This window comes from Equus przewalskii, chromosome 10, assembly GCF_037783145.1.
Source record: "Equus przewalskii isolate Varuska chromosome 10, EquPr2, whole genome shotgun sequence".
In the NCBI taxonomy this organism is placed as follows: domain Eukaryota; kingdom Metazoa; phylum Chordata; class Mammalia; order Perissodactyla; family Equidae; genus Equus; species Equus przewalskii.
In genome coordinates, this window is record NC_091840.1 from 50,138,719 (window position 1) to 50,166,590 (window position 27,872).

Sequence of the window (27,872 nt, forward strand, 5' to 3'; positions counted from 1 at the left end):
CTCCCAAGCAGGACAGTCAGTGAGGGCTATAAAGACAAAAGAGCCCACTCTGCTTTATTTACAACACGCAGGCTGTCTGTACAAACAGCTGGCCAATATTATTAAAAACAAAAGAGGTGAGTGAGAGAATCGTCACCTGTTTTCCTTCCTGCCTCGGCCAGGCTCTGGTTGGTACTCCGCCTCTGAGCTGCCATGCCCAAAAGGGGAAGTCCAAAATTAAAAATACAACCGGTATAGAATAAATGGGGAGTGAGAAGAAAAGATGAGGGACGGGAGTGCTATATTTACACTAGAGTTTTATAGACAACTGTCCCATTCCATCCCAATTCCAACCCTGGCCCAGAAAGTGAGAGGTGGCAGGTCCAAGGGACAGAAATTAAGTGTCTAGGGACCCAGACAGCTTCCCACCCCCAAATGTAATGGGTCCGAGTTCAAGTCCACAAGGCGGCAAGGAAGGGTAGGGTAGGAACGTGAGACACTCATTTCCAAACCAGTCTCCCTTAGGAATTCCTGCCTTGAAGTGGGACAATATCCAAGCTCCAGGGGATAGGCTTGAGGACCCTGAGGCTCAGTTCCCAAGTCATGTCATTTGGAAGTTCCAGCCTAGAGATGGCGGTGTCAGGGCTCTCCAGATTTGGGAGGCCCCCCTAACCGCCTGGCCTCTGGCCGCAGTTCTTTGCATTTCTGGCAGTAAAAGAAGTCAGGGACATTGGTCTTCTTAATCTTAGCACAGGAGAGGTGGATCCACGTCCCACACAAGCTGCACTCAATCATGGGCCGCCCTGCAAAGGGCTTTCGGCAGTAACACGTGATCAGATCCCATGAGTCATCACCTGGGGAAAAGAAGGTTTGGCGTTCTACCTGAGCTCTTGGATCCACAACACCCCTAAACCCATCCTCCCAGCGGCCCCTGGGCGGCCCCAAACTTCTCACCTGATTCTACCATGATGTCCTCATCCATGACCCGCATCTCGCCTTCACTGGAGCTGGCATCTCCATCTTGGCTTGTTTCAGTGCTGCCCACCTCCTTGCTTTCACTGTCAGTGGGAGGGGCTCCTTCAGGGTGCACTGTGGCAGGGGGCCTAGGAGCCTCAGGGGGTGTTGGCAGCACAGGGGCTGGGGCTTCACCCCCTACCATTGCTGCCATCTCTTCCTCCTCCTCCTCCTCCTCTTCCTCCTCCTCCTCTTCAGAGTCTGTATCACTGGGAGGTGCCCGGGGAGGACCAGGAGGTGGGAGTCTATCCCCCCGCTCTGCTTTTTTCAACTTCCGCTTCTTGCTCTTCTTGATTCGAGACCTCTTTTCCCCATCCCCAGGAGCTGGGCGAGGCCTCCGAAGCACCCCAAAGCCAGCCCCCCCTCCTGGCCCCAATTTTCGGTTCTTTCGGTCCTTCTTTCGAGGAGGCTGGGAGAGGTCCCCCTGGGAAAGGGGCACTGGGGTGAGAGGAGCAGGGGGCCGGGAGGCATGTGTCAGGGATGTGGGGGACAGTGGAGATGCCATTTTGGGCCCATCTAGATCAAAGAGAGAGTCCTTGAGCTTCATCTTCTCAAGCAGGGTGGCACTGTCAGGGGCCTGCAGACGAGAGAAAGTGGACCTTGGGGGTCCTGGCTGGGTGGGACCTGCTTGAGCCGCCCTTCTCTTGGATGACTTTGCTTTCTTAACAAAGGTTTGGATGGTTCGGAGATCTGAGGGGGCCGAGTCCCAGCCATCACTGTCTGCTGCACTCTCACCTCGTAATGGAGAGCTGGAGCCAGAAGCTGGCCAGTCACTTTCCTTAAAAGGGGGAACAGACCAGGGTCAGCAGACAGCCCAGTGTCATCTCAGCCCCCCTAGAAACACAGCTTAAAAAACAAACTGCATCTACCCCAAAATATTCTGTCAAAACCACAAAATCTCACAGTACTCAGAAAACTTATTCTCATCCCAATTCCCATCAGCATCTCCTCTTGAACATTTCCATGTTACGTGTGCCTTCAAATTCTAGCCATCTCCCCAATGCCCACTGCCTTCGCAGCATTTCATCCCCCAGACCAGAGCCATGTTTCTTCAGTTCTGTTTCTATACAGCCTCATTTGTTACCATTTTCAGCTTCCTAAAATTTATCCAAAAGCATCTTCCTGTTAATACAGTACCCCAAAGCAATTAACTGCTGCTCAAGCCACTATCTTCACTAATCCCATCCCCACCCCAGATACTAGTTTTCCCACCAGAATTTCCAATTTTCTTAGTCTTAAATATAACGTCTGGTAGGCTTCTCCTCTAAAGGAATACAGTCCCCTTTGCTCGACAGCCACTCTATAGTCTTAGGACACCACCTTTAAGTCACTTGTCCTTCTGGCCCTACCTCTTTGCTAGGGGGGATGTAACCGGCATAGGCCAAGACAAAACTGCAGAATTTATTGAAATCCTCAATTGTTCTCCGCCGTTTCTCTGGTGGCTGAAAGGAAGGAAACATGTATCACATGGAGTGTAAGGGGGCATTCCCAAAGGCATAGTCCCTGGAGTGAGGAACCGGGAAAAGGTAGGAAGCAAAGAGAGGGAGAAGAGGGGGAGGGGGTCTGGCAGCAACACTAGGATACAAGGGTAAGGGAAACCTCACCTGAGTCTCTGGCTTAAGGGTCGGAGGTGGATCTGTGAAAGCAATAAAAGCTGAGTCAAGGCACTAGGAAAGAGTCTGTAAAACCCCACCTCTAAACCTTGGCGGTCCCAAGTGAACCCCCTCCTCTCCCAGGTACCTCAGCCAGGCCAGCAGGCCCCCAGCTGTGCTGGACCCGCCCCTGCTCCCCCTTCCGCCCCGCGAGGGGCGGAGCCTGGGCGCGGCGCCCTCTCAGGCCTCGCTATAGCGCTCCCCTTCCCCCCACCGGAGCCTGGCGCCCCGCCCCCCCCACAACTCACGGTTTCTCTAGACTCCAGACTACTCGGATCTTGCGCCCCACCCCGCCATACCGCTCCCCGGACCGAGCCCGGGCTGCCTCCCGCCCCTGTCCTTCACACGCGCCCAGAGCCCCGAGTTCCTACGCGGCCGCGCTCTACAGCCCCGGGTCCTCCGAGACCGCGCACGCCGCCCGCCAGCCCTCAGGGTTCAGGATGACCACGCTGAACCGCTCCCCGCCCTCCGGCCCCTTCTACTGGAGCACGAGGCCCGGCGCGCCCCTCACCCCCACCTAAACACACACAGGCACACACAGCCAACGCCACTTCGCGTCCGGGACAGACCAGAGAGCTCTAACCCGGACGCAGCCCCACCTGCCCCCCCATACCGCGCTCCCCACAATTTCGCCGTCCCTCCGCCCCCATCCGGGGCTTTGGCCCCTCCCCGTCTCGAGCTCCTCGGGCTCCCCGCCGGGCCCCCGGGCCCTGTTCCGAGCTCTCTCCGGACGCCGCCCCCCCTCCGCCCCCGTACCCACCACCAAGTCACCAGGCTACGGACCCCTAAACTCTAACCCCCCCCCCAACCAGCTACTCTCTCCCTCCACAGCAACCGCCGCTGCTGCCGCCGCTGCCTCCCTCACCCTCCGCAACTCCTAGGCTCTAACCCTCGCCGACCAAACCTCCCCCCCCCCCCGCCGCAACTCGCCGGTCTTAACCCCCCCACCCCACCCCGCCCCACCGCCCCTACAACTACCCAGCTCTCCTCGCTTCTCCGCTCTCTCTCCCAACAACTACCCCCGGTACAAGTCCCTCTACCGCAGACAATACCCAGACCCCCTCGTCTCCCCACAACTATCTGCCCACCCCTCCAACAATCACCGGGCTATCTCCGGCGGCAACTACCGGGAGCTCCGGCACCGCCGCCACAAACTCCCCCACCTCGGCGAACTACCGGGCTCCTCACTCACTCCTCTTCTACATCCTCCCTCCTCAACAACTCCCCAGCCCCCGATTCTTCCAACCTCACAGGTTCAGGGCCCCAACCTGCCGGAGGCCCTTTCGGCCCCTAACCCCCGAAGCTCCAGATTTCCAGTTCCCAGTCCCCCCCGCCCCAACACACACTGTCTGATCTCCAACTACCCCAGCCCGGTCTCCCACTCCTCTTTCTCCAAGGTCTCTCAACTCATCGCTCTGCCACCTCCAGGGGCAGGCCTCGACCCCCTCCCCGTGTTCCCTCGCCGGGCCCCGGGGCTCGACCTCCAAGTTTGCCAATTGATTCCTCGCCTGCCTCCCGCTGGCTCAGCGCTCCGTGTTGGTCGAGAGCTCACCTTCGGGACTGGGCTCCGCCATGGCTTCCAGCATCGCCCCCTCCCCTCCTCCCGGTCCGGCACCCCCCTCCCCTGAGCCGGGAATCCCGGTGCCGCCTCCGGTGCTCGGTGCTCCTACTGCCTCGCTCCACAGAGGTGTCTCCCTCGGCCCGGTTGTGACTCGAGTCCGCTAGCCGCTGCCGCCACCTCCCTCTACCACTGCCTCCCGCACTCCCGGACCGGGCCCCCTCCCCCCGCGCCGCCGGCCGCCTGCTCCCTCCTCCTCCTCCTCCCTCCTCCCTCCCTCCTCTTCTCTTCCCCCCTCCCTTCGCGGGCGCCGACGCGCAGTGCATCAAGGGGCTTGTAGTCCGTCCAGGGGCAGCGGAAAGGGGACTGCATAAGTCCCTGGAACTTCAGTTCCCAGCAAGCCAGGGATTCGCGCAGGCGCACTAAACCGCTCCCCTCCCCCGGGGAGTGGCGGGGAGATTGGGAGCAGAGGGTAGAGCGGAAGAACGCGCGGAGACTCCTGGGAAATGTAGGCTGGGCGGAACTAAGAAAGAAGGGGAAGAAGGGATTAAAACTCTCGGCCACCATACTGCCTCGTTCTGCAGTTTCTTTCTTCCTCGGGGGACCGCCCCACTTCCGGCCAGAAGGAGAAGCGGTTGCTGGGAAATGAAGTTCTCCTGGTGGTGATGGCTTACCTCCTCCCAGTCCTCTCTCCCTCCCTTAGATTCCACTCCACTCGATCCCACAGGCCGGCACAAAGTCTGGCCAAGTGACATGCGACTGAGGACAGAGTCCTTTTACCATCTCCCACACACGAAAATCTCTGCCTTAATCCAAAAGGTTATTAAAAACTTGGATGTGTTTATCTAAAGCAGGTACTTTTACCACACAAACCCACAGTAAAAAACTTTTTTTTTTTACCAAGACCCAATATGCACGTATGTAAAACTGAAGTTTCATGAAAGAATACTCAAGAGTATTCCATCCATCACAACAAAAGCACCGTATTTATACACAAAAAAAAGACCATCATCAACAGAATAAACCAAAATTATGACCATCCCTCCAATCTCTTTCCCCACCACTGAGAACTAAAAAACAAAAGGGGAGGGGAGCAACACAAAGCAAAATCCAGTTCAGCTTGGTGGTTTCCTCTTTATTGATGTGCCTCCTACCTTCCCCCCACAATTCAGTCCCTTCCATCTACCCACAAAAAAGAAGGTAGTGAAAGGAAGGGATTGTTGGGGTTCTGAGCCCCTTGGGCAGTTAGAAAGGGAACAGAAACCAAAACAATCACTGGATGTGATAGAGATTGACAATCAAGAAGTTTAAAGCAGAGTGGAAAAGGTGGTAGAGAAAGGGGAAGAAAGGAGAAAGGAGAGGTACTAGAGGCCATCTCCCCCATCAACCCTCCTGCTAAGACGGGCTGGAGGAGAGCCTCAAACATTAGGAAGTGCAGGTCCTGAGGAAGGGAGGTGGTGTTTGAGCCTGGAGGAGGAAAAGTAGTTCAAGGAAGGGAGGCCACCTCTCTCTTTGTAGAATGGGACCCCCCAGCTCAGGGGCAGCAGCTTCACAGACCGTAGACACTTTCATCACTGTAGGCAATGTATAGAAAGAAGTCTTCTTCATGGTGTTCCTGGGGTAAAAGCAGAAAATTATGGTGCTCAGGCAGCTCAGCTTTACTTGAACCACCCACCGCCCAGACACATTCTTCAAAACCACTCTTTTTGAAGACTCCAAAAACCAGTGCCTTGACTCTTTCCCTCACTCCAGACCCTAGGGGCGACCAGTATTATCTCTAGCAGGAGTCCTGGGCAAAAAGATCTCAACCTGTTCTCTGCCGCCTTGGAATGAGAAAGGGACTGGGAAGAGTCCAGATCAGAACAGGTGCTCCAGCTCACTATTCTCTCCCTTCTCTCCCACTGCCCTGTCCGAACCCACACCCAGGACTATCTGGAAGTTTTAAGGCCAAAGATAAAATTGAGAGCTAATAAGCAAAACAGCTAATCCAAAAATTGCTGACCTAAAACTTTCTTCCCCTCAAGATCTTCCAACTCCTCTCCAAAGCCTCCACTACTTCCCAACCACCATACCTGGTATAGCTGACCCATCGTGGCACTGGTGGGTGGAATGACATTGTTAACAAAGAAGAACAAGGCATCCTCAGCTCGGAGATGAATTCGCTTCCGGATCAAGAAGTAGAACTGACCAACTGACAAAGATACAAAGTTACAGAGATCACAAATGCCCTCAAAGAACAGCTGCTATATATGGAGCTTCCTCCCACAGAGACTGCGCTCCCACCCACAGGAAGCAAACCTGAGTATTGGGTCAGGTTCCCACCTGTGAGATCAGAAGGCACCAGGTATTTCTTTTTGTCCAGGTCCCCTATCCGAGCTTTGGGAGCCTTTTCTACTATCACCTGATAAAGAGAAGAGACAAATTAGGAAACACGAGGTATACAGCCCCACAGCTCCACCCGTCAAGAACTCAAGCAACAACATTCCCAACACCCTAACCTACCCTAGACTCATTTCTCTTTGTCTGTGAACACGCGGTGCAGCCCTGAGTAGAGAGCCTCACCTCACTGACTGGAACTCACCTAAACATCCAGGATCCCTGAAGAGGGCGTCATAATAAACAACTATCTTAATCAGATGAGGATGACGAGTCTGGGCCCACTAGAGCTTCAATCTCAAAGACCCAGCTAACTAGGGGCAATGACCATGTGAAGCTCAGCCTGTCAAACTCCCTAAAGCCTCCCACAAGGTTGGTCTCTCCACCTACATCCCCTCGCCCCCAGCTCTACTGCTACCCTACTCCTTTCACCTGTAGTCCCAGAGACAGCAGTTTCGGGCTCGTTCCCAACCCAGAAACAGCCGTCAGCCTGATGCCCGCGCTGCTCGTCGCGGACCCAAGCCCAGGCTGTGGCTGTGGCGTCAGCGCCAGCGCCCCGCGCCCTCGGCCCTGGCTACTGTCCTCACCGGGACCCGGTCTGGATATTTCTTTCGGATCTTCTCGCCCTCAGAGCGGCGCTTCTCGAACGGATGCTCCTCTTTATACACGAACTTCATCCTCCCGGGAACCGGGCTGAACCGGGCTGGGCTGAGGGAACCCGGGGGGGCCGGGACAGGGGGCGGCGGCGACAGCGGCAGCGACGCGCGGGCGGATTCCGCGGAGCGATCCCGGGACTTGCGCCACTTCCCTATTCACCAACCCCGCCCCCGACCATCAGGTGCCGCCCTGCCTGCTATGTTACGCCACCAGCGCAGCGGCCCTAACGGCGATAGCGTAGCACCACCTATTGACCGCCCCCCTCACGCCATCAGCGTAATCGCTTTGGAATCAACTTGCGGGCTACGCAGGCGACGTAGCAAAGGTGGTCGGTTTTTGCTGTCGTCGAAAGTAACTGAAAACCCATCTCCCGACCTTCCCCCCACGAAGTCGGGGAGGAAACAGGCTAAGAGGTGGTAATCATAATCTGAGGCCAGGTTCTCCAAAAGTTCTTTTCGGAAAAAAAGAGCAGAGATAATTACAAGGATAGCTATTCACGAAACGTGTTGGTACGCTGAAGGCGGCCGTTGACACCAAAACAAAGTAGTACCCAAGTAGAGGAGATGGTCTCCGGAAATTAAGGAGGACAGAAACGGAATATATGTTAGGAGAGACGCACAGAACGCTTAGGGCCCAAGAACGAGCGGACCAATAGGGACCGGAGAGGAGGTCCAAAATGTAGGGACTACGTCAGCGCGGAAGAACACTTCAGTATTTGTAACAAATCATGTGATCTCAGAGAAGGGCGGAGCGTCACGTGGCGGGTGCGAGGAAGAAGAGCCGGCTTCGGCAGGAGGGCGCTGGTGGGTGGAGCCGGCGGGACAGGAGCAGGGAGAGCGGAGGGACTGGGCGCTCGCCGCCTGGGGGCAGTGCCCACTTGGCTGGCCCACGTCAGTCCCCCAGGCGAAGCCCGGCCTCGCTCCAGCTACATGCCATTTCTGGCGACCAGGTTTCTCCTCTTTTCACGCCTCTGTGTCCTACTGCTCTAAAGCTCAAGTTCCCTCAGGACACACAGCTGTCCCTTCACTCCCCGCCAGGCCACCCATCCTGTCTGTCACTAAGACCTTTCCCGCCAAAGCACCGATATTGATGTTAACTCTTCCATCCCCGCAAAGCCAGCACCACCTTTCCTCCTACCCCTCTTGGGCCCAACAGCAATCTCTTTCCCCTCTGCCTACGGGACAGGGTGGATGTGAACAAAGACTCCTCCCCTCGTTTCCCAAAACCCCAGAGAAGGACCTAGGGCAGCTTTGGTTTCAAAGTTATAATGCATGGTTTAAAAGAGAGGAAAGAAAAAAAGAGAAAGCTGGTTACAGATCTGAGGGAATCTAGGAAGAAGGGAAAATAGAGGGAAAGTAAGGGGGGAACAAGTTTGGGGAAAATTCAGTGGCCCAAAATCCCAGTTTCCCACCCACAACCCAGCCCTTGGAGTGAAGAATTAGATCACTTTTGTACAAGAGTTTTTAAAAAATCAAATCACAACAAAGCTGGCTTGGCTTCTCTTTGAGCCTCCTGGATTACCGAATGTCTGTCTCTCATTCTGGCCAGTCCTGTCTCTCCACCACAGACACTGTTTCGGCTCTCCTAGGCCTCCGCTTATGTTCCCAGTCTGGGGTTTCCAGGGAGTGCGAACACGAAGTTAGAGTGAGGCTGCTTCAGAGTCTGGCCCATGTGTCCATCCAAACTCCATAGGGAGTGCAGGGCTCCCAGGGCAGAGAGGGGTGGGAGGGGCAGACCTTGCCCAGGCAGTCCTCACCATTGGACAGGGCATGAGACGGCATCCCGAGGGCTCACCCTCCCTTTCCCCCCCACCCCAACTCAGGTGGAGGGGGAGCAGCTGTCACCAGAGCCTATGTTGGTGAAGGTTTCGGCTCAGCACAGAACGAACATCAGCGGTGAACCTGGGATGACAATAACTTGCATTGGTAGAGTCCTTATAGTTGACATCCTCACAACACTAGTGTAAGGCAGCCTCATTGGAGACGTGGGGCAGAAAGCATCATTTTCACATGAGACTGAGGTTCAGTTTGCCCAAAATTCAGTGGCTAAAAGTGATAAGCTTTAGTGTAAGAAGACCTGGGTTCAAATGCTAAGTTTTTAAGGGAAGAGAGATAAGTAAGTAAAACAGGACAAACTTTTATTCCCTCTTGGGATCTCCCACCTCCTCCTTTCTTCCGAAATCTAAATGTCTAGCTTCCCTTACCTGAGGGCATCCAGCATCGGAAGCAGGTTGAGAAGGGCGGTGTCACTGGGGTCACTGAACCAGGATTTGATGGGGATGGCATTGTCTAGGTTGGGTGAAAATACACATGAGAAGAAACAAAGGATTCAAGACAGACAGGGTATTTTTTATTTTATTTGGGGATAGGGATCATTACTTTAAAATACATACCTCATCACACCCCCACCCCCCACCCAAACTCAATAACCTAAGTAAACTTTCCTGATTTAACCTCCAAAATCACCATATCTTATACTAGTGTGAGGCTTCTAGCAAAACTTATTGCCATTGTGTCTCACTGGAAGCAAGTTTGTTGTAAGAAAACTGATGTAGGAAATGGACATCAGGGGGGTGGGAAGAGTCTTATTTAACAGAGAAATAACTTACATCCTGACCTACAGTAAACCAGGGAATCCCAGCTCTATGCATTCAAATACCTCCTCAGAATCATTTTCTGGTCCTGCCAGACTCACCACCTTCCCCCATACCTGGATGGCTCCTGTAAGCCCCTGGAGAGTTATCTAGGATCACAATGCTGGAGAGGTCACTGTGGACCACAGAGAGGTCCTTGATGTAGCTGCCCAATTCCAAAGTGCAGTGCTGGAAGGCAGGGTGAGCTGGGCATCAGAAAGAGACTTGCCCTTTCTGATTGCTCCCCCAATCCCAACAACGCCCGTGGGCAGCCAACTCCCACAAAAGGGATCATACAGTACACCTCCCCCTCACCCCCAGAAGGTCTCATTCCAGGGCAATTGCCTCAAACTTGGATCCCACCCTGGTGGCCTGCCTCCCAAGCCTTACTCTTAGACCAGGATTCGAGCCCCTTACCTGTCTGTAGTATCTCCTCTTGAGAATGCTTCTGCTATTGTCCAGTTTATCTGCCACAGCAGAGCCATAAATCTCCATGCTTGCTGTGAACACCACCAGCTCATACCACTGGCTCACCTGAAATGGATCACAGGAGAGGTGTCAGAAGAGGTGATCATTCATTTAGACATACAGTTTCCTTTCACTAGGACTCCAGTCTAGTCCTTTAGGCCTCTCAGCAACATCAAATGTCTCTGGGGACATAAAATTCTGAACGCCCCCAAACTCAGAATCTTAGGTACCATACACCCTTAAGATTCAGAGATGCGAGAACAAAAAGGCAGGAAGCTTGTGGAAGAAAAGAATTACATCAACACAACAAATGAACCCAAACTATTAAAAGCCGTTCTCTAATCATCCCACAACCTCCCCTCTCCAAAACTGCCTTTACTCATTTCTCCTCACCCCTTTCTTCCTCCAAATCCTCTAAATTCCCAGAGTCCTAAAACCATTCCTTCATCACAGAGCTCCCTTTAGCTTCCGCAAACTCACCACTTCTAAGAAGAAATCCACATGGGGCCTCTTATGTACAAAAAACCGGACTGGATGTTTGTCTATTACCACCTGTAGAGGAACAGGGACGGGCTGGAACAAGTCCTGAGCACCACAACACAGGCACCTCCCCCAAAAGACACTCCCCCCCCCCCCCTTTAGGCTCATGCTAGTGCCGGGGGATGGGGACAGGGACAAGACTCTCTGGGACTGGAAAAGGGAGTCCAGGTCTGAGCAGAATAATCATTCCATCACTTCCCATACCCACACACCTTGAGGATGAAGTCAGGAGGCGTTCCAGGCCGGACTGTGGGCCTCAGGACCCCATCATGATGGGAGTGAATAAGTGTCTCATCCAGATCCAGCACAAGGATCTTCCTCTTCACCTGGCCTGAACCACAACGGGAAAGGATAATACCAACCAACCTCTAGCCCACACTTTGAACTCTATTACCCTACCTTAAAGCAGTCTTCCCAGCCAGCATACTCACCTAGCCGATTCCGGGACACAGGAGATAAGGGAAGGATATCATATCGAACAGTTTGGTACTGAATTACCTAAGAGTAACAAGAGAGGATTAGAACTCTTGACAAGGAAATCTTCCCCAGTAACAATAATAGGTAGCACGTATTGAACGTTTACCATATGCCCGGCACCATGTAAGTGATTTAAGATTATTTCATTTAATCCTCAAAATAACCCCAACACTAATAATAATAATAATACTTGTTTTAAGAATAAAGAGGGGCCGGCCCCGTGGCCGAGTGGTTAAGTTCGTGCGCTCTGCTTCGGGGGCCCAGGGTTTTGCCGGTTCAGATCCTGGGTGCAGACATGGCACCACTCATCCAGCCATGCTGAGGCGGCATCCCACATGCCACAGCTAGAAGAACCCACAACTAAAAATATACCACTGTGTACTGGGGGGCTTTGGGGAGAAAAAGGAAAAATAAAATCTTTAAAAACAAAAAAAGAATGAAGAAACCAAGACTTGGAGAGATTAAATACCTTGCCTAAGGCCTCAGAGCTAGGAATTACCTTATTTAGTTGTTTGTTCCCCCCCCCCCCTTTAGAATAAAAATTCCATGAGAACATGGATTTTGTCTCCATCATGGCTGTATTCTTAGAACACTGTAGCAGAGATGGTCAGTTAACATTAGAATTGATGGAGGATGGTGGAGCCAGGATTGGACCCATGCAGTACGACCCAAGAACTTCCCTCTTAACCATAGTATTAATTATCCTGCTACCCTGAACAAAGAAGTGTATGGCCCTCCCCACTTCCACCCCAAGGATCCTTTGTGCCAACTCCCATCACTTCCCCTTGGGAACTGAGAGCCTGAGATTCCTTAGTGGACAAGGAGTAGGAGTCAGGAGGGGAGGTCCTTGGCTCCCTAAGAGGAATAGAGGATGAGGGAATCCAGAGGTTGTCAAGTCAGCTAAGTTCCTTTGGCTGGGGGCCACCAGGCCTATTTTAACCAGCCACCTGTCCATTTCTGTCTCTACTAGCCAAGTCACAAGTTGCAGAGAACCTCAGCCCTCTGAACAGCCTCCTTATCCTGGAACCCAGGGCAAGGCAGAGAACACTGGAAAGCCCCGCCCACCAGGCAGATTGATAGGGTATCAAGAAGGCCAGATTGAAGGGCTGAGTGAGAGGTAAGAAAGGGACAAGGATGTCACCACCTCAGCCTTCCAGTTTCTCCAAGCCTTCTCTAGAGGCTCCTATTTCTAACACTCGGACCTCCCCCATGCAAAAGATGACAATTCATTCCTCTGCTCATCTAAGGCACAGACAAAGGCTCTTCAGTCCATCCCTAGACCCCAAGCCTCACCTAAACCAGACTCCTTGCAAACCAAACGGCCCTCTCCCCCGAATCCCAAGGCATCTGCCCTTCTTTTCTCCCTGGGCCATGATGAGAGCTGCAACAGCTCGGGTGTCCTGCCCTGCTATCTCGGGTTGCACATGCTGGGCATGTAGGGAATGCTCCAAGCAACTGCCAGAAAGGGGGTGGGAGGAGAAACCAGATTGGAAGGGAAGGGAAGACAAAAGGCTGTGGGGTCTAGTGCTGCCCAGAGGAGAGCAATTTTGCAAGTAACTAGCCTCTGGATGGACTGGAGCACTAGTCCCTGCACCCAGAATAGAAAACATGTTAGGGGGAGAAGAGGGGATGCTCGGAGCAAGACCAGGCAGAGAGGGTGGCAGCTAACATGTAAAGAAAACCCCAGGAGCTAACCGCACACACATCTCAGCACCTCTGACCCCCAATTCTTCTTGGCTCCTAACTCCTGTCTTAGGGAAATAGCCCTGCCCACAATAATGACCACCCAGAATAATCCTCACCCTAAATCAGGAAGTGGAAGGAGCAGACTGGTAAAGGAGAGACTGAATCCAAGTCCAAGCCCATTCCTCCAAATCAACAAGTCAACCACCACTACCACCCAGGGCTTTCTGGAAATTCCATGACCTAGGCAGCCCCGACCTGGTTTTATTCTTTCAAGTTTTACTGAGGTATGTCAAAGACTACAGACCACAGAACCTCTGCACCCCAACTCACTGAATTCTCCCCAAACTCCTTTGGAGTATTCTCCCCAGTGGGGATGAGAACATAAAAGCACATTTGTTAAATGATGTTAGCCTAAGGAGCTTTGACCTTGGAGAAAAGCTATGAGGGAGGGAACCCGCAGATATTTGGGTACAACCACACAGTCTCCACTCCCCATAGTATCCTTCACAATGCTAGGGTCTCCTGGAGAAACAAGCGTGCCCTCAGATCCAAGCCCTACAATGACAAGCACCGTCTTCTCATGGGGACATCCAAACTTTAATGTGCTCCCTTCCACAACTAAAGCAGCCCATATCATAAATGCATCTTTTTTAGTCCGGGGTCTCAATAAATCCAGATACTAACACTATGAAATAAGTTTTCAGGGATTTTTTGGAGTAGTTCCCTTAATGCCAACCGCAGGGGTTTCTTCTTCACAGAGCTTTTCCCAAGTTCCCATCCTTGTTTGCCACATATGCCCTCCCACCCGCCCCCACCCTTGACACATAAGCCGGTCTCTCCCTTGTTATAAGACCAAACACACACGGAGGTTCCGAATACCAGGAGGGTCTTTCATAAACCCACATCAACAGATTTGCTGCCATCAAACAGGTGTTCCCCGCCTCTCGGTTTCTTTAGCAACAACTCTAGCTTTCTTACAGAGCGCCCCACCCACCACCTTAGCCCCCAAGAGTTGCCAAATCCTGTCCCCGGCTAGCCACCCCCATCTCGGTTCTACTACAAGGGTCTTTTTCCACCCCATGTCCAGCTAACCGTGTCCTAATTCTCTAATAGGAGAAGCTGCCGGCAGGACTCCGTTCCTAGGCCCAAACAGAGGCCCGACACTTTCCGAAAACCCGTGAGCACCGCTCGCAGAGGTCCCCACCACCACAAGCGCCCACTCAGGCTCACCGTGCGGATCTGCCTCCGCAAAAGGTAAATGAAGAAGCTCCAGAGCTTGGCGGCGAAGGCCACGAACGTGCGCAGCCCCAGCAGACACTGCGTCCGCATCATCCCGATGACCCCGGCACCGCCGGCCCCGGGGCCCCCGCGGCCCAGCTCCGCCAGCCCCCCGGGGGCAGCCCCCCGCCGCCGGGAGGGGGAATGGGGGCCCCGAGTGGCAAGAGAGGCTGCAGAGAGGGGCACGGAGCGGGCAGCTCAGAAAGCCACCCCGGGCGAGGGGAAAGCCCAGCAGAACCGGGAGCTGGGGGACAGGCGTGGGCAGCCCGCGGGAGCCCACATGGGCGGGGAGTGGCACCGACGGCTTCGCGGAGGCTGCGGGCCGAGACAGGTCGGGCTAGGATGGGGTCCTCCGAGACCAAGCGAGAAGGGGATGGAGAATTGGGGGAGGGGGTAGTGGGGGAGGGGGCTAGGGAGAAGGGAGGGAGGGAGAAGGAAGGGGGAGGGGAAGGGGGAAGCGGAGGGTGGCCCGCTGCGCAGGCGCGCTGGGGGGCTGCCCGCGGGAAAGGGGCGGGCGGGGGCAGCGGCGCGCGAAGGGCCTCGGAGGCGATGAACAGGCCGGCTGAGCGAAACAGCGGGGAAGGAGGGGGAGGGGGAGCCGAAGGACGCGGACGGCTGGACAGGAGCGGCCTCCCCCTCCCCGAGGTCGGGGGTGCCTTAGCCGCTGGGGAGCGGGGCTGCAGCCTCTACAGCTGGATTTCCCACTCTGACAGACGCCATTTTACCGCCCAAAGAGCTCCCTCCTCCTTTCTTCCCCCCTCCTCTTCCCCTCTGACACTACTTCCGGTGGTGACGTGTATTCGCTTCACCCAGACTAATGTTCCCCTTGCTCGGCCTATGGGGGCGGGGACAAGGAAAGTGGACTGTACCCCCAACAAGGCCGCAGTACCGCGCACGCGCGGAAGGTGGCAGTGGGGCGGGGCCAGGGGCGACGCAGACCCCGCCTTGAACGGCATGGGCGAGGCGGGGTGACATCACTTGCCACCCCGCCCAAGGCTCGGACCCGTCGGACGGGCTCGAGCGGCTTCCTCCCCCTCCCGCCGACAACTGCCCCAACGGCTCTTCCCGCCTAGTCGGGGTAAAAATGCAGAGAGGGGCGTCGTCCCTACGTGTGTGCGCCAGGGCTCAGGAGGGGCCCCTCCGCTTGAACACCCCTGGGATATTGCACATAATCACCTCTCATTCCAGACTCCGGCAGGTCTTAGCGGTGGGAGGAATCATGGATGCCCCGCCCCTTTCACCTGGAGGGGGCGGAGCAGCTGTCCGTGACGCCATCAGAGAGCGTCCGAAGAGGGGCCGAGCGCGAGTTGGAGATGTTGGAGTCGCTGTTGGCTCTTGGCGGCCTGGTTTTGCTGCGGGGTGAGAGCCACGGGCACAGGGGCTTCGGAGCCGGGCTGAGGGAGCGCAAGTGGAGAGGAAGGGCCATGGGTCACAGGCCAGGGGTGGAGGTCGCGACAGGTTCGTGAAGGCGGAAACATCAGTGTTCTCACGCTGTTCATCCCTCGCTCGCTCTCCCCAGACTCCGTGGAGTGGGAGGGGCGCAGTCTCTTGAAGGCGCTTATCAAGAAGTCTGCAGCCTGGTGAGTATCCTGCAGCGTCTCCTTGTCCTCCCCGGGAAGGGAGCCTGGGCTCCGCTCTGACACTCCCCCTCATCTCTGCCTCAGTGGAGAGCAAGTCCACATCCTGGGCTGTGAAGTGAGCGAGGAAGAGTTTCGTGAAGGTTTTGACTCACATGTCAACAGCCGGTAAGTACGAACTGGAAGAGATTTAATTAGATGGGGGACCTCTGTTGCTAAACAACTTCCCTTACAGCAATAGGCACAGAACCTCGTATGTATTAGCAACTACTTAAATATTCGTAGAATGAATGGATATGGATCTTTCAGGAGGCGAGAATTAGTAAGAGGAATGATGAGTGGTATCTGGAGAATCCGAAGCGGAGACCTTAGAAGTTGAGAGAAAAAGAGAGAGTAATAAAAGGCCGACAGTACAGGTTAGCACGAGAGGCTGAACTGAAGGGTAAGAATAAACATCTTCTGCCTTTTGAGTTATTCAAAATCTAGCGATGCTTAATCCAGACGTGAATTCCAAACTTGCATCAACACCAGCTGTAAGCTACTGAGAGACTTGTCCTATGGGCAGAGGGAACAGCTTATGCAAAATTAGGGAGGTGTGGAAGGCATACTTGTTCATGGGAGGTGGAAAAGCTCTCTGAGGTCAAACAGATAAAGAGGTACCTGATAGTAAAAGGTCTTACAGAACATGAAAAAGAGTTTAGATGTTATCCTAAAGGCAGGGGAGACACATCTTCAATTTGGGGAGGAGAGTGATAACATCATACCTGTTAGATTAGTCCAGGGTGGACCACGTGTGGAGAATGTGTTGGAAGGGGCAGCCTGGAGATAGGAAGACTAAGTGGGAAGGCTATTGCAGTAATCCAGGTTCACTCAGATGTATATGTACTGAGCACTAGTATATGTACGAACCAGGTGTTGTGCTGGGTACTGGAGATACAGCGGTGAATGAGGCAGACATGGCCCCTGCCCTAATGAATTTTAGAGAATAATGAAAGGAGATGACAGAGGGCTGCCTTAAGGCAGTGGCAGTAGAGATGAAAAGTTTAGGACAAACGTAAAAGGACTTTATCAGGTAGAATTTCCAGGACTTACAGACTGATGTGGTGTAGAGGAAAACATCCAGATCAGGAGGTCCCTGAACCCATCTAAGTTGCCTGGTTAAGAGAGATTACTTCCCAGTCTGGGTAGCTCAGTGGATAATAATAATAGTTTACATCTGTCTGTTGAGCCCTCATTTTGTGTCAGCCATTGTGATAGAGGTGGTGGTGTGTGTTCAGATGGCATTCACAAGAGAAGCAGAACATAGTTGTGTGGGAACAAGTTCTGCCACCATGAAGCTTTTCCAGGACTCCTAGCCCATGCCAGACTCCTTGTCCTGAAGTGGTATTTTACTTGTAGTTACTACCGCATGACTTAGTTCTTGACTTTCTCTAAGCTATTCTACAGGCAGGAACCATGTCTCATGTCCTCTCCTTTCTCTTTATCCATCCAAAGAATGATACACTTTCGGCACCACTCAGGAAATATTTGATAGTGATGATAGCTAACATTTGTCAAGTATTTAGTATCAAGTACTGTGCTAAATGTCAAGAAGTTGATATCCCTATTTTACAAATGAAGAAACTGAGTCTTAGATTAAGTGCTTTATGAGTTAGGTGACCTTGGGCAAGTAGCAAAGCCAAGCTTGGAGCTCAGTTGTCTGACACCAAACTCCGTGCTCTCAATCACTATATTCTACTTCTCAGTTATTACCTTTCACTAAAATTTAGAATATTAAATCAAGAAAACGGAGCCACATAGATCAGAGGATGAAGTTCAAGATTAGGGGGAGGGGGCAGTATTATGTTGTCTCCTGTTTTTCCTTATGCAGGCTGGTTTACCATGACCTCTTCAGAGACCCTCTCAACTGGTCAAAGACTGGGGAAGCCCTTCCTGAGGGGCCCCTGGGAGCCTTGAGAGCCATGTGCAGGAGGACAAATCCTGGTCCTGTCACCATTGCTCTGGATTCACTCAGCTGGCTGCTGCTTCACCTTCCCTGCACCACACTCTGCCAGACCCTGCATGCTCTGAGCCATCAGGACTCCTGCCCTGGTGAGACCCCTCCTTTGTTACTCCCCTCATACAGCTTCCCCTGCTGAGGCAAGTGCCCCTTTCCACCCTAAGAAAAGACATATCAGGGATCTCCAATTGGACCTTCTTTCATCTCTTCAACCTTTATTCTAGTTCTTGACTTCTCCATAATGCCATCCACCACTTTTTTTTCTTTTCCAAGTTCTTCCTTACTCATCCATTTTATTCATTCATTCAACAAACATTAAATATATACAATATGTCGGGTACAATTCTAGATAACGGAAAAATAAAGACTAACCATAGTCAGGTCCTTGCCTTCCACGAGCTCAAAGTCCCATTAAGGATACAGAAAGTAAAGAAGCAGTTACAAGATAGTCTGATAAGGGCTGTCATGATAAAGGAACATGCATAGAGTACCTTAAGGAAGGAACTGTCTTGAAGAGCAAGGGGTTAGTCAGGCAGATTTGGCCAGGCCAGGGGCACTGGGACTAGCCCTGAAGTACACTGTAGGTTCTAGAACGGGCTTTGGAGTCAGACACTCAGCTTTATATTAAGGTGCGTGATCTCTCAGTGTTTTAGTTTCCTCTGTAAAAGGGGGGGAGTTTGTAGTATTAGGATTAACCACTTGGAATTGCTGTTTTTGTAGGTCAGATATGGTCTTTTTTGTAGGTCACATGTCAAATGTCAGCAATTTCATATGATTCAACCTAAAAATTCTGACTTTTGTAAGGATTGAAACATTAAAGTGTTTAGTGCAGTGCCTGACGCTCTGTAAATGCTCCCGAAAAGGGAGGGAATCAAAGGCACTGACTGGGATCTTGGCAAGTTCCCATAACTGCAAGTAGTTCAGTGTGTAAGAATTGAGGCTGGAAAGTAAGCAGAGACCAGGTGATGAAAGCATTTATTCCATCCTGAAGGCCATGAGGGGGTCCTGAGGACTGAAATCAGAGTGGTGCCTTGATCAGATTTACATTGGAACCAGAAAGTGTGTTAAAGGTGAGAGCTGACAGAGGCTCAAAGCAGGGCAATGAAACTAGTGAGGTAAGTCACGATTGTGGCAGAGCTGTGATGGAATGTGGGCCTCTCCTTATTTTTTCCCTCTTCACTTTGATCCCAGTCCTCCTGCTGTCTTTTGTGCCCTACATTTCCTGTCCTTCTCTAGGTAACAGCACCCCAGTGGAGCCGGTGCATGTGCTGGGCTTGCTACATGAAGAGCTTCATGGCCCAGGCCCCGTGGGAGCATTGAGCAGCCTTGCTCAGGCTGAGGTGACCCTGAGTGGTGCAATGGGTCAGGCCTCTGCCCACATCCTCTATCGGAGGCCCCGACAGCGCCCGACCCATCAGGTCAGGAGAAGCATGAGATGACTGGAGGTTGGGGTCAGACAGAGGGTAGTCTTAATGGGAAAAGCAATAAAAAAAGGTGTGATTGAGCACTTCCCTGTGCTTTCATTGTTTCATCTTTTCCCTCATTTAATCTTCACAGCTACCCTGTGAGATAGATTGTTTTATTATCCTCATTTTACATCTGGGAAATGAAGTCCAGGAAGGTTTAAATTTAAGTCACTTACCCAAGGTTACAGAGAGTAAGTGGTAGAGCTGGGATTTGAACTCAGGATTACCTGACTCAGATCTTGTGAGTTTAACCAATGAAAGATACTGCCTTCCGGGAAATGGAAAAAGAGGAAAGACTGAGAGTAGTTACTGCAGGGAGAAGGAACAAGTCTATATGGAGAGGTTTGAAGGAGGGGTGAGATGTGGAGAACAGGAGCTGAAAGCAGCCAGTTGCATAGGTGACTGGGGGCTGAGGGTCAGTCCCGAGTTGTTCTCTCTGGTTTGTTCAGTAAGATGGAAAAAATCTTTTTGATACTCTTCTTTCTTCTCCCCAGACTCAATGGTTCTCCATCCTGCCTGACTTCAGCCTGGATCTCCAAAGGGGGCCCCCCCTAGAGTTGCAGCGCCACCCAGATCCTCACACCCCCCCGGTATCTAAAAGTGCCAGGGCCAGAACAAGGGAATGGAGTTTGGGGTCTGGCAAAAGGAGAGAGGAGAATAAAAACTGGAGAGGTTATGGGTGGGATCAGGGATGCCAGTGATGGGGCAGAGTGGCAGCATCCTTTGTACCCACAGGTGGACCCCACGACTCAACTGACATTTAATCTTCACCTATCCAAGGAAGAGAAAGAAGCCAAAGACAGCCTGACCCTGCCCTTCCAGTTCAGCTCTGAAAAGTAAGGTTGGGGCCTAGGTGCTCAGATCCCTGAGTAGAGCTGAGCATCCAGGCCTGAGAGGTGGGGCGACATCAGGTTATTGATTAATCTCTCTGACTTTATAGGGGCTGAAGTCCACTCCAGAGACAAGTCTGGGGAGTGGTTCTCTACCCACCCATATCCCATCAGTGGCAAAGGGCTTTTATGTCTCTTCTCTCCATTAGAGCCTTGGGTCCCAGCTCCACAGTTGTCCAGAGTAATCTGGGCCTCGGCTGAGCCAAACCAGACCCTGGGGAAGTGGCCCTGTCTCCAGGCAGTGGTGCTAGGACAGGAAACTGGATGGGTATGGCAAAAGCAGGTTAATAGGGCTTAGCAGATGCCTGTTGTTCTGTGCCCAGTGTGTGGGTGGGTGAAGCAAGACTACAGCAGGATCCTTGCCCTCAAGCTGCTAAAAACTTAGGGTATTATTAGGAGAGCGGTATAAGAGTATCTATCACAGTACTGAATGGTGCTTCAGTCCTAACTAAACAAGGAGGTCAGAGAAAGGGGCTTGGACCAAGAAAACATAGAGGCCAAAGAGGGAGTCATAGGTGCCGGCCCAGTGGCACAGTGGTTAAGTTCGCACATTCTGCTTCGGTGGCCCAGGGTTTGCCAGTTCAGATCCCGAGTGCAGACATGGCACCACTTGGCAAGCCATGGTGTGGCAGGCGTCCCACATATAAAGTAGAGGAAGATGGGCACAGATGTTAGCTCAGGGCCAGTCTTCCTCAGCAAAAAAAAAAAAAAAAGGCCTGGCAACAGATGTTAGTTCAGGGCTAATCTTACTCAACAAAACAAATAAATAAATAAAAATAAAAAGAGGGAGTTATAGTCACCAGGAAGAGGATATCCAGATATGACCTCTATTACCTACCCTTACCCTCACCAACTCTCCCCTTCTCTCTCCTCAGACAGCAGGCTCTACTGCGCCCTGGGCCAAGCCAGGCTACCAGCCGCATCTTCTATGAGCCAGATGCTTATGATGACCTGGACCAAGAAGACCCAGATGATGACCTAGATGTTTGACTGGACTCTAATTGGAAGGGGAGGAGGAAGACCTCCGGCTCATAACCATCCTTCCATTGGTCTTACCCTGTCCCTGCCCCACCTTTGTCAGCGTGTCTATGAAAGCCTTGCCCCGTGAGCCAGGGAGCAGCATCCAAGTAGACCAAAAGTGAGATGGGGGTGTAGGGGAAGGTGAGAGAATAGGAACTCCCCCCCAAAGCCTAATAAAATATTTTTTTATTAAAAAAGAAACTTTGGTAGCTATTTAAGCAAGAATTGGGAATGGAAGGGACTGGAGGATGGGAAGGGATGAGGGGAGCCAAGCACCTGAGTCTTCTATAGTCAAAAGTCAAAGTATTATATTAGGGCTTGAATATCAATGAAATTTGGGGGCAGAGATGACCTTGCACACTATTGGTGCTCAATAAGTGTCTTTAACTGAATTAAGTGTACTTTAGTTTCCAGGCTCCCTGCAAGGATCTGGACTGGAAGAAAGCAAAGGCCCTGAAGGGGGAAATAAAAGAAGCCTACTTTCCAAAACATACTGTTTATTACTGTACAAAAAGCACACCCTCCCCTCTTTTTGGCTCCCCCATCCAACCCCCCAGGGAACTGTACATGGTGTGCAGGGCTGGAGTGACCAGAGGCTTCTGCTCCACACCCTGTCCAAGGGCTGAGTTGTCTACCCCAGGTCCTTTCAGGTGTCTGGGCACACCCATAGGCTGCCAGGCTGGGGCGAGGGGGTCCTAGATCACACGTACTCCTTGGCAGAGTTGGGCTTAGGGTAGGAGCGGGGTGCACGGTACCCAGCTTTGCTCTCACTTCCAGGACAGGAGCAAGAGAGCAGGGCACCTCCCAGGAGGACCAGAGCGGACCCTGCCCAGCCAATGAAGATGGCAGGACCAAACTCATACCTGTAGAGAGAGGAGAGTGGGGTCAGAAACCCTGGCCTGCCTCTCCTGACCCCAGAACTCCAGACCTGTCCTCTTCGTCAGGGCTCTCATACTTACTTAGTATTCATGGGGACCAAGGGGTTATAAAAGTCTGTGACGATCTGGTGGCCATACCAGGAGCAAGCTATCAAGGCAGCAAGACCTGGAGAGAAAATGAGGATTCACATATTCTGGCCCTCAAACCAGCACCTTGCCCACCCTGGCTCCTACAAGATGCAAGAGAGGAGAGCTCTTAGACTCGCCTTGGACCTGTGGCTCACCTGCCACGATGAAAATGATGCCTCCGGCCATGGCTATACGGGCCTTCTTCACTTTGTCGTCTCCCCCGCAGTTTGTACACTTCATGCCCATCGTGGCCACGAACATGGCCAGGAAGCCCAGCACCAAGGATACCACCATTAGGGCTCGGGTGGCTTGCATGGACGCTGCGGGGAAGCATGAGGGATGAAGGATGCCGTCGTTGCTGGAAATGCAGGCGGCACTCCAACGGCTCCAGCCTTCGAGCCGCCCACCAAACACAATAACTAGGCCCACTAAGTAGCCCGGCGCTGGATCCCGCCGCCGGCCTGCCCCCTCCCGCCCCGCGCGCCCCCACCACCCCGCACACAGATCTGCAACCAAGTCCTGTGCCAGAGCTGGGTGGATCCTGCCCCCTCTCGACTCTGCAGCCTTCCTGCTCCGGCACGCCCTCTCTGCTCTAGGACCCGCCCGGGGCGCCAGGGTTTCGATGAAACTGCCCCAGGCAGGGGGAAGGGTGAAAGGGAACAGCAACAAGAAGCGGAGGCGCCCGCCGAAGCCCCCGCGCGGGCCGCAGGTTCCGGCCCGCGTCCCACCTCTGACCCCACTATCGGAGCCAGCGGGTTTGTGGCTTCGGCTAATCGGCCGATAAGATTAGAGGCCGCAGGCGGCGGCCCAAGTCTTACAGAGCGCACGGCTCCTCGGCCCTCGGCCCGACCCGGCGGCCTCCGCCCCGCGAGGCCTTTTGTCGGAGAGAAAAGGGCGGGAGATGGCGAGGCCCCTGCCTGCCCAGGGCGGTGGGGGAGGGGAGACCCCGGCCTAGGACTGGGCTACCCGCGGAGGGGCTTGGGCCGCCGGACACCAAGCCGAGGAGGAGGCCCGGCTGGGGGCGGAAGAGGGACGCAGCCTGCCGGCCTGCAGGCCCACATGCAGCCGCCGGAACCCCGGCCCGCTCCGGCCCAGCCCCACGGCCCCGGCCCGACCGCTTCCGCTTCCTCCTCCCCCGCCTGCTCCCCGGCAACCCAGGGCGTCGGGCCGTGGGGCCTTGGGCCCTGCCCCGCACCCCACCCCGCGACCTCGGCCCTGGGCGCGTCCGCCCCGTCGGTCCGCGGCCTTACCCGGCAGGGAGAGCACCGAGTCGTACATTTTGCAGCTCATCAGGCCCGTGCTCTGCGTGACGCAGTCCATCCACAGCCCCTTGTACATGGCCTGGGCCGTAATGATGTTGTCGCCCGCGTACGAGCTCATCTGCCACTGCGGGATGGCGGTGGCGGCCACCAGGCCCACCCAGCCCAGCACAGCCATGGCAAAGCCCAGCAGCTGCAGGCCCGAATTGGCCATTTCCGCCCTCGGAAAAGACTCGGGGCGCCGGGCGGGCGACCCTGCAGTAAAACAAACAAACCTTGAGGAGCAACCCCACAAAAGACAACTTGAGGTGGAGTTTTAAGTCACCCAAAGAGTCAAAAAAGTTTCTGGTCGAGTGACTGCAAGTCTTCTTGACACCCGAAGTAAACACAAACCGACCCCGCCGGCGGGGCGAGGGTCTCACAGCAGAGGGAACAGGCTACGCCCGGAGGACTGGTGGCCGACAGAAGCGATCCGCGAAGGCCAGGCGGTTCCCTCCCGCGCTCTCGGCGACCCTACCTAAACAAAAGGTGGAGGGGCTGTATGGGCGCGGTCCCGGGTGCTGGAAGTCCCCCAAAGTACCCTGGCTGCGCCCGAGGCTGCGGTGCGAGGGAGAGGCTGGTCAGCGGTCAGCAGGCAGGTGCGGGCGGACAGGTGCGGCGCGCCTGAGTATATGTAGGGCGTCGGGGGCGCGTCCCCGCGGGCACCGGGAGCGCGAGAGGGGGGGCGGTACTGGAGGGGCGGCCGAGGGTGACCTGACGTCACCGAAGGGACACTCACCTGAGCCGGAAGTCCTGGCCCCCACCCCTCCTTGCCCAGGTGAAGAGGAAGAAACCTGAGCACCAGGGTCACGCCCCTTCACTTGCCGGGCTTTGACCGCAGGTGGGGAGGTGGCGGAGGCTTCTCAGGAGTCCCCAGCTCGGAGTCAGCCGCTCTGGACTCGACTTCCCTCGGGCACCAAGATGCCCCTTCCCCTTTCCCCAACAGGTGCGCCCGGGACGCAGCAGAGCCAGAACGGGAGGGGGGGCGGGGGGCGGGAGGGGCGGAGGGGACGCCTCCGGCCAGCCTTGGCTCCGCCTTTCACCCCGCTAGGACTCTTGGTTTCTACTCTAGGCGCTCTTTGCCCCGCCCTACTTTCGCCCCCACCCTCTGCTCTCCTGCTGCTTCAGTCTCCTGTCCTAGCCGATCCCACCTTCAGGAGCCCTGGCTCCAATCCCTCACAACTCCCCACTTCAGTAGCCCTTTTGGAGTCTCCACTCCCAGAGCCACTGTCCCAGCACCCACCCGCCCCGGGCCCCTCTCCGTCGCCTTCCTGCCCCGCCCTCCAACAGACACCGGCTTCCAGACATGGGGCCCCAACACCCCAAATCTTCTTGACCCCCCATTCCGATCCCTGACATGATTTAACGCCTGGGCCCTTCACACCCCATCTCCCGGCGGTCACTATCCCCTCCCGCATCAAGGGTCCTTGTAGCAGAAGGAAAAAAACGCTGAGGCCAGAAGCCAGCAGAGGGTGGGGAGCAGGGTAAGGGCTAGGTCAGAGTCTTGGCCACACCCATCATTCCCCTCCCTTGGAGCCTTTCCAAACCTGCCGTCCACCTTTCCGTCTTCCCCCCTCCCCCTAGCCGTACACACATTTCTTGTTCCTTCATTCTGAGCCTGGACCTGCCTACTTGTGTGAGCTCTCCCTTCCTCTCCCGGTTCTGTCTACTCTAACGTCTGGCTCTAATGTGACCTGAGACACCCACCTCACCCTAAGGTTTCTTCTCTCCCTCTCCCCGAGCTATTGCCTATCCTTCCTCCAGACAGCTCTTCCAAGCATCTCCCATTTACTCATTCCTCCCTCATCTTTAATCACCTCCCCTTTCCTGGCTTTCCCGCTTCCAGTTTCACTCCCCTCTTTTAGTCTACCTTGGCTCCCTATCTCCAGCTCCTTGGGAGGACGAGTATCGCCAAGTAGTCTTTCTCTGCATCTTCCTACGTGCACATCGCTGGCCCACCTCTTGCCCAGTTTCCTCCCAATCTATTCTTCTCCAACCTCCTCACACCTCTTGGACTCACACACCTTTCTTACTGTCTCTCTCATTTCATTTTCCTCTCTCCTTTTTTTACCTCAACTCTCTCACATTTACCTTCTTTGTTCCTCCTTCTCATTCTCTGTAAGTCTTTCCTTCTTTTATTCAATAAACTTATTAAAGGGCCCCTCATGCTAAGCTAATTAGCCTGCTTTTCTGTAAAATGCAGTCTTTAATGAACTCTTTATTATTAATTTTTATTGTTCTACTTTTTGATTAATGGTGAGGTTTTTTTAAAGTGCTTTCCAGCTCTCAAATTCCATGTTTTTCATTACTTGAGTAGATCCAACTTCTCTCCAAGCTCACTGCCACCACCTCAGGCCCAGCCACCATCACCCCTTGTCCAGACACTGGGACTGCCCCCACACCAATCTCCCTGCTTCCCCACTATTCTCCGGAGGGACCTTTTTTTTTACAAACTTTGATCTTGTCACTTCCTGTTTAAAATTTTTTTTCATCTTCCAATGACACTCCTTTGTTCCTATTGCCTCACTGAATTTGGCAAATAAATGTCATACCGTGGCATACCAGACTCTGTGCTTCAGCCACCCTGGCCTTCTCTGTTCCTGAACGGTAACTAGCCTCCTTCCCACCAAAGCGCCTTGCACACTCTCTACTCTATGGCTGGATGCTCTTCTCCATCTTCCCCACCCACCTTCCTCCACCCAGCTAACCAACTCTTCCTTCAGCTATTAGCTCCACTATCACTTCTCCCAGGAAGCCTAGCCTGACTCCCCACCCCAGACTGAGTCAGATCACCTGCTGAATGCTCTCACCGCTACCTGTACTTATCTTTCAAAGTCCTTATCATAGACTGAAACTGTTTACTTCGTGTGGTTCTTTATTCAGTGCCAGTCTCCCCACTGCACTATAAGTTCCAAGAGCAGAGAGATGTGTCTGCATTTTATCACTAATAAATATTTGATAAACGAATGAATAAATTTCAAGTTAACAATATTTCCATCCACTAGTTCAACAAATATATTCTGAGTGCCTATATAATGTCCCAGGCACCATGCTTGACACTGGGGATAGAGCTGTAAACAAGACAGATACAGAGACTGCACTCATGTCACTTGGATTCTAGAGGGAGGACGCAGGCAATAAAGACATGAAGAAAAATGGCGCATGTTTTGAAAGCAATAAAACAGAGCAATGTGAAGAGGTCTTCTCTAGAGTGAGGTCAGGGAGCACTTTCTGAGGAAGTGACTGTTAAATAATGAGCCAGTCATGAGAGAAACATGCTAAAGGCAGAGGAGACGACAAGTGCTATACCCTGTGTTGATTGCCTCTTTGAGACTTGTAATATTAATTAATAGCAGGATCTCTCAACGTCGGCACTATTGACATTTGGGGCCAGATAGTTCTTTGTTGTGGGTGACTATCCTGTGCATTGTAGGATATCTAGCAGCATCCTTGACTTCTACTGATTAGATGTCAGTGGAACCCTCCCCCGAACCCCAGAGTGACAATCAAAAATGTTTCCAGACTGCTAAATGTCCCATTGGGGGGGGTGCAAAATCAGTCCCAGTTAAGATCTATCGATTTAAAGTGTGACCAGTCAGCATCGTTGTGGATTTTTCTTTCTCTAGAAGCATTCAAGTAAATAGTTGGGTGCAAAAGAGCAAGCAGATGGATGGTTGGAATTAGCCAGGGGTGGGGTTTTGCTAAAAAGAGAGAAAAAAGATTTTAAAGTATTTGCATGAGAGTGATTATGTGTTAGATCATGGATATAAATTGGGTAAGAAGGAGAGTAAGCATAAAAAGGTGTTGGTGGATAGTGAAAAACTGAGAGAGTCAATGGTTTAGAGATCTCCATGAAGTGAGAGGAATGGGGATACATGTGAACTGGAAGGTTAGGAGGCAATCATCAAGGGTAGGGGGCTTGAATTCAATAAATTGAAAGAGGTTGTTTTTGGAGATGACAAAGCCCAGGGTGTGAGTGTGAGGGTGGGCTAAAGAGAAAGATCATTGGAGATGAAACTGAGGACCGAGAGGCTGTGATTAGATGGAGTACCCTGATGGATTTTGAAGTCAACAACAATGATGATAGGAACATAGGTTAAAAAGGATGACTATGAGCCGGGTGTTAAAGTTATCACTGAATGCGGGTGAATGACCAGGCTGGAAGACCCCAGCAACAATTAGATGTGGTAGTTGATATACTTCCAGACGTGAACTTCAAAGGCACAGAGGATTTTGAAGGAAGAAGAATGGTCTAGAAGTAGCATTCGGGAGCAACACTCCTGGCTCTCGACCCTCAG

General features: G+C 53.2%; 5 protein-coding genes across 10 annotated transcripts; 1 reads left to right on the forward strand and 4 right to left on the reverse strand.

Annotated features, from left to right (window-relative positions):
* Positions 1-27: 27 nt before the first annotated feature.
* PHF23 (PHD finger protein 23) lies at positions 28-4,479 on the reverse strand. Of its 2 annotated transcripts, none has more exons than XM_008530406.2 (5): positions 4,198-4,479; positions 2,598-2,629; positions 2,343-2,435; positions 934-1,771; positions 28-833 (listed from the first exon to the last, which is right to left on the reverse strand). In XM_008530406.2, exons 1-5 carry the CDS (start codon positions 4,229-4,231, stop codon positions 619-621), a joined length of 1,212 nt encoding a protein of 403 aa, XP_008528628.1. In that variant the 5' UTR covers positions 4,232-4,479; the 3' UTR covers positions 28-618. The 2 variants fall into 2 exon arrangements, with proteins under 2 accessions (XP_008528628.1, XP_070419111.1); XM_070563010.1 differs by lacking the exon at positions 4,198-4,479 and adding an exon at positions 3,259-3,325.
* An 838-nt stretch (positions 4,480-5,317) lies between these two features.
* GABARAP (GABA type A receptor-associated protein) lies at positions 5,318-8,965 on the reverse strand. The gene is made up of 4 exons (XM_008530403.2): positions 7,167-8,965; positions 6,526-6,604; positions 6,276-6,394; positions 5,318-5,818 (listed from the first exon to the last, which is right to left on the reverse strand). The coding sequence occupies exons 1-4, from the start codon at positions 7,254-7,256 to the stop codon at positions 5,753-5,755; spliced, it is 354 nt and encodes a 117-aa protein (XP_008528625.1). The 5' UTR covers positions 7,257-8,965; the 3' UTR covers positions 5,318-5,752.
* CTDNEP1 (CTD nuclear envelope phosphatase 1) lies at positions 8,486-15,268 on the reverse strand. The gene is made up of 8 exons (XM_070563012.1): positions 14,270-15,268; positions 11,308-11,374; positions 11,089-11,207; positions 10,817-10,888; positions 10,286-10,402; positions 9,946-10,057; positions 9,440-9,524; positions 8,486-9,137 (listed from the first exon to the last, which is right to left on the reverse strand). Exons 1-8 carry the CDS (start codon positions 14,369-14,371, stop codon positions 9,077-9,079), a joined length of 735 nt encoding a protein of 244 aa, XP_070419113.1. The 5' UTR covers positions 14,372-15,268; the 3' UTR covers positions 8,486-9,076.
* On the forward strand, positions 13,855-21,470 carry ELP5 (elongator acetyltransferase complex subunit 5). 2 transcript variants are annotated; one of them, XM_070563011.1, is made up of 10 exons: positions 13,855-13,969; positions 14,153-14,293; positions 15,506-15,676; positions 15,837-15,897; positions 15,982-16,062; positions 17,765-17,985; positions 19,130-19,311; positions 19,854-19,949; positions 20,095-20,195; positions 21,125-21,470. In XM_070563011.1, the coding sequence occupies exons 3-10, from the start codon at positions 15,541-15,543 to the stop codon at positions 21,237-21,239; spliced, it is 993 nt and encodes a 330-aa protein (XP_070419112.1). In that variant the 5' UTR covers positions 13,855-13,969; positions 14,153-14,293; positions 15,506-15,540; the 3' UTR covers positions 21,240-21,470. The 2 variants fall into 2 exon arrangements, with proteins under 2 accessions (XP_070419112.1, XP_008528620.2); XM_008530398.2 differs by lacking the exons at positions 13,855-13,969; positions 14,153-14,293 and adding an exon at positions 15,109-15,395.
* A 279-nt stretch (positions 21,471-21,749) lies between these two features.
* On the reverse strand, positions 21,750-24,644 carry CLDN7 (claudin 7). 4 transcript variants are annotated; one of them, XM_070563014.1, is made up of 5 exons: positions 24,314-24,644; positions 23,527-23,790; positions 22,432-22,596; positions 22,229-22,313; positions 21,750-22,132 (listed from the first exon to the last, which is right to left on the reverse strand). In XM_070563014.1, exons 2-5 carry the CDS (start codon positions 23,747-23,749, stop codon positions 21,970-21,972), a joined length of 636 nt encoding a protein of 211 aa, XP_070419115.1. In that variant the 5' UTR covers positions 23,750-23,790; positions 24,314-24,644; the 3' UTR covers positions 21,750-21,969. The 4 variants fall into 4 exon arrangements, with proteins under 4 accessions (XP_070419115.1, XP_008528622.2, XP_008528624.2 ...); XM_008530400.2 differs by having other exon boundaries at positions 24,053-24,317; XM_008530402.2 differs by lacking the exon at positions 24,314-24,644 and adding an exon at positions 24,116-24,233.
* Between the last annotated feature and the right edge of the window lie 3,228 nt (positions 24,645-27,872).

Excerpts from the sequence above, each read along its gene's own strand:
- GABARAP (XM_008530403.2), bottom strand. The coding sequence starts at position 7,256 with ATGAAGTTCGTGTATAAAGAGGAGCATCCGTTCGAGAAGCGCCGCTCT. Across the intron at positions 6,395-6,525 it reads GGTGCCTTCTGATCTCACAG|TTGGTCAGTTCTACTTCTTG; the intron begins GTGGGAACCTGA and ends TATCTTTGTCAG. Across the intron at positions 5,819-6,275 it reads CGATGGGTCAGCTATACCAG|GAACACCATGAAGAAGACTT; the intron begins GTATGGTGGTTG and ends CTTTTACCCCAG.
- ELP5 (XM_070563011.1), top strand. The coding sequence starts at position 15,541 with ATGCCCCGCCCCTTTCACCTGGAGGGGGCGGAGCAGCTGTCCGTGACG. Across the intron at positions 17,986-19,129 it reads CCATCAGGACTCCTGCCCTG|GTAACAGCACCCCAGTGGAG; the intron begins GTGAGACCCCTC and ends GTCCTTCTCTAG. Across the intron at positions 19,312-19,853 it reads GACAGCGCCCGACCCATCAG|ACTCAATGGTTCTCCATCCT; the intron begins GTCAGGAGAAGC and ends TCTTCTCCCCAG.
- CLDN7 (XM_070563014.1), bottom strand. The coding sequence starts at position 23,749 with ATGGCCAATTCGGGCCTGCAGCTGCTGGGCTTTGCCATGGCTGTGCTG. Across the intron at positions 22,597-23,526 it reads CTCGGTGCTCTCCCTGCCGG|CGTCCATGCAAGCCACCCGA; the intron begins GTAAGGCCGCGG and ends GCTTCCCCGCAG. Across the intron at positions 22,133-22,228 it reads TTGGTCCCCATGAATACTAA|GTATGAGTTTGGTCCTGCCA; the intron begins GTAAGTATGAGA and ends CTCTCTCTACAG.
- PHF23 (XM_070563010.1), bottom strand. The coding sequence starts at position 3,295 with ATGGGGGCGGAGGGACGGCGAAATTGTGGGGAGCGCG. Across the intron at positions 2,630-3,258 it reads GCGAAATTGTGGGGAGCGCG|ATCCACCTCCGACCCTTAAG; the intron begins GTATGGGGGGGC and ends TTGCTTTCACAG. Across the intron at positions 1,772-2,342 it reads ACATCCCCCCTAGCAAAGAG|GAAAGTGACTGGCCAGCTTC; the intron begins GTAGGGCCAGAA and ends CCCCCTTTTAAG.
- CTDNEP1 (XM_070563012.1), bottom strand. The coding sequence starts at position 14,371 with ATGATGCGGACGCAGTGTCTGCTGGGGCTGCGCACGTTCGTGGCCTTC. Across the intron at positions 11,375-14,269 it reads TGCGGAGGCAGATCCGCACG|GTAATTCAGTACCAAACTGT; the intron begins GTGAGCCTGAGT and ends TGTTACTCTTAG. Across the intron at positions 9,138-9,439 it reads CCGATGCTGGATGCCCTCAG|GTTCACCGCTGATGTTCGTT; the intron begins GTAAGGGAAGCT and ends TTGTCATCCCAG.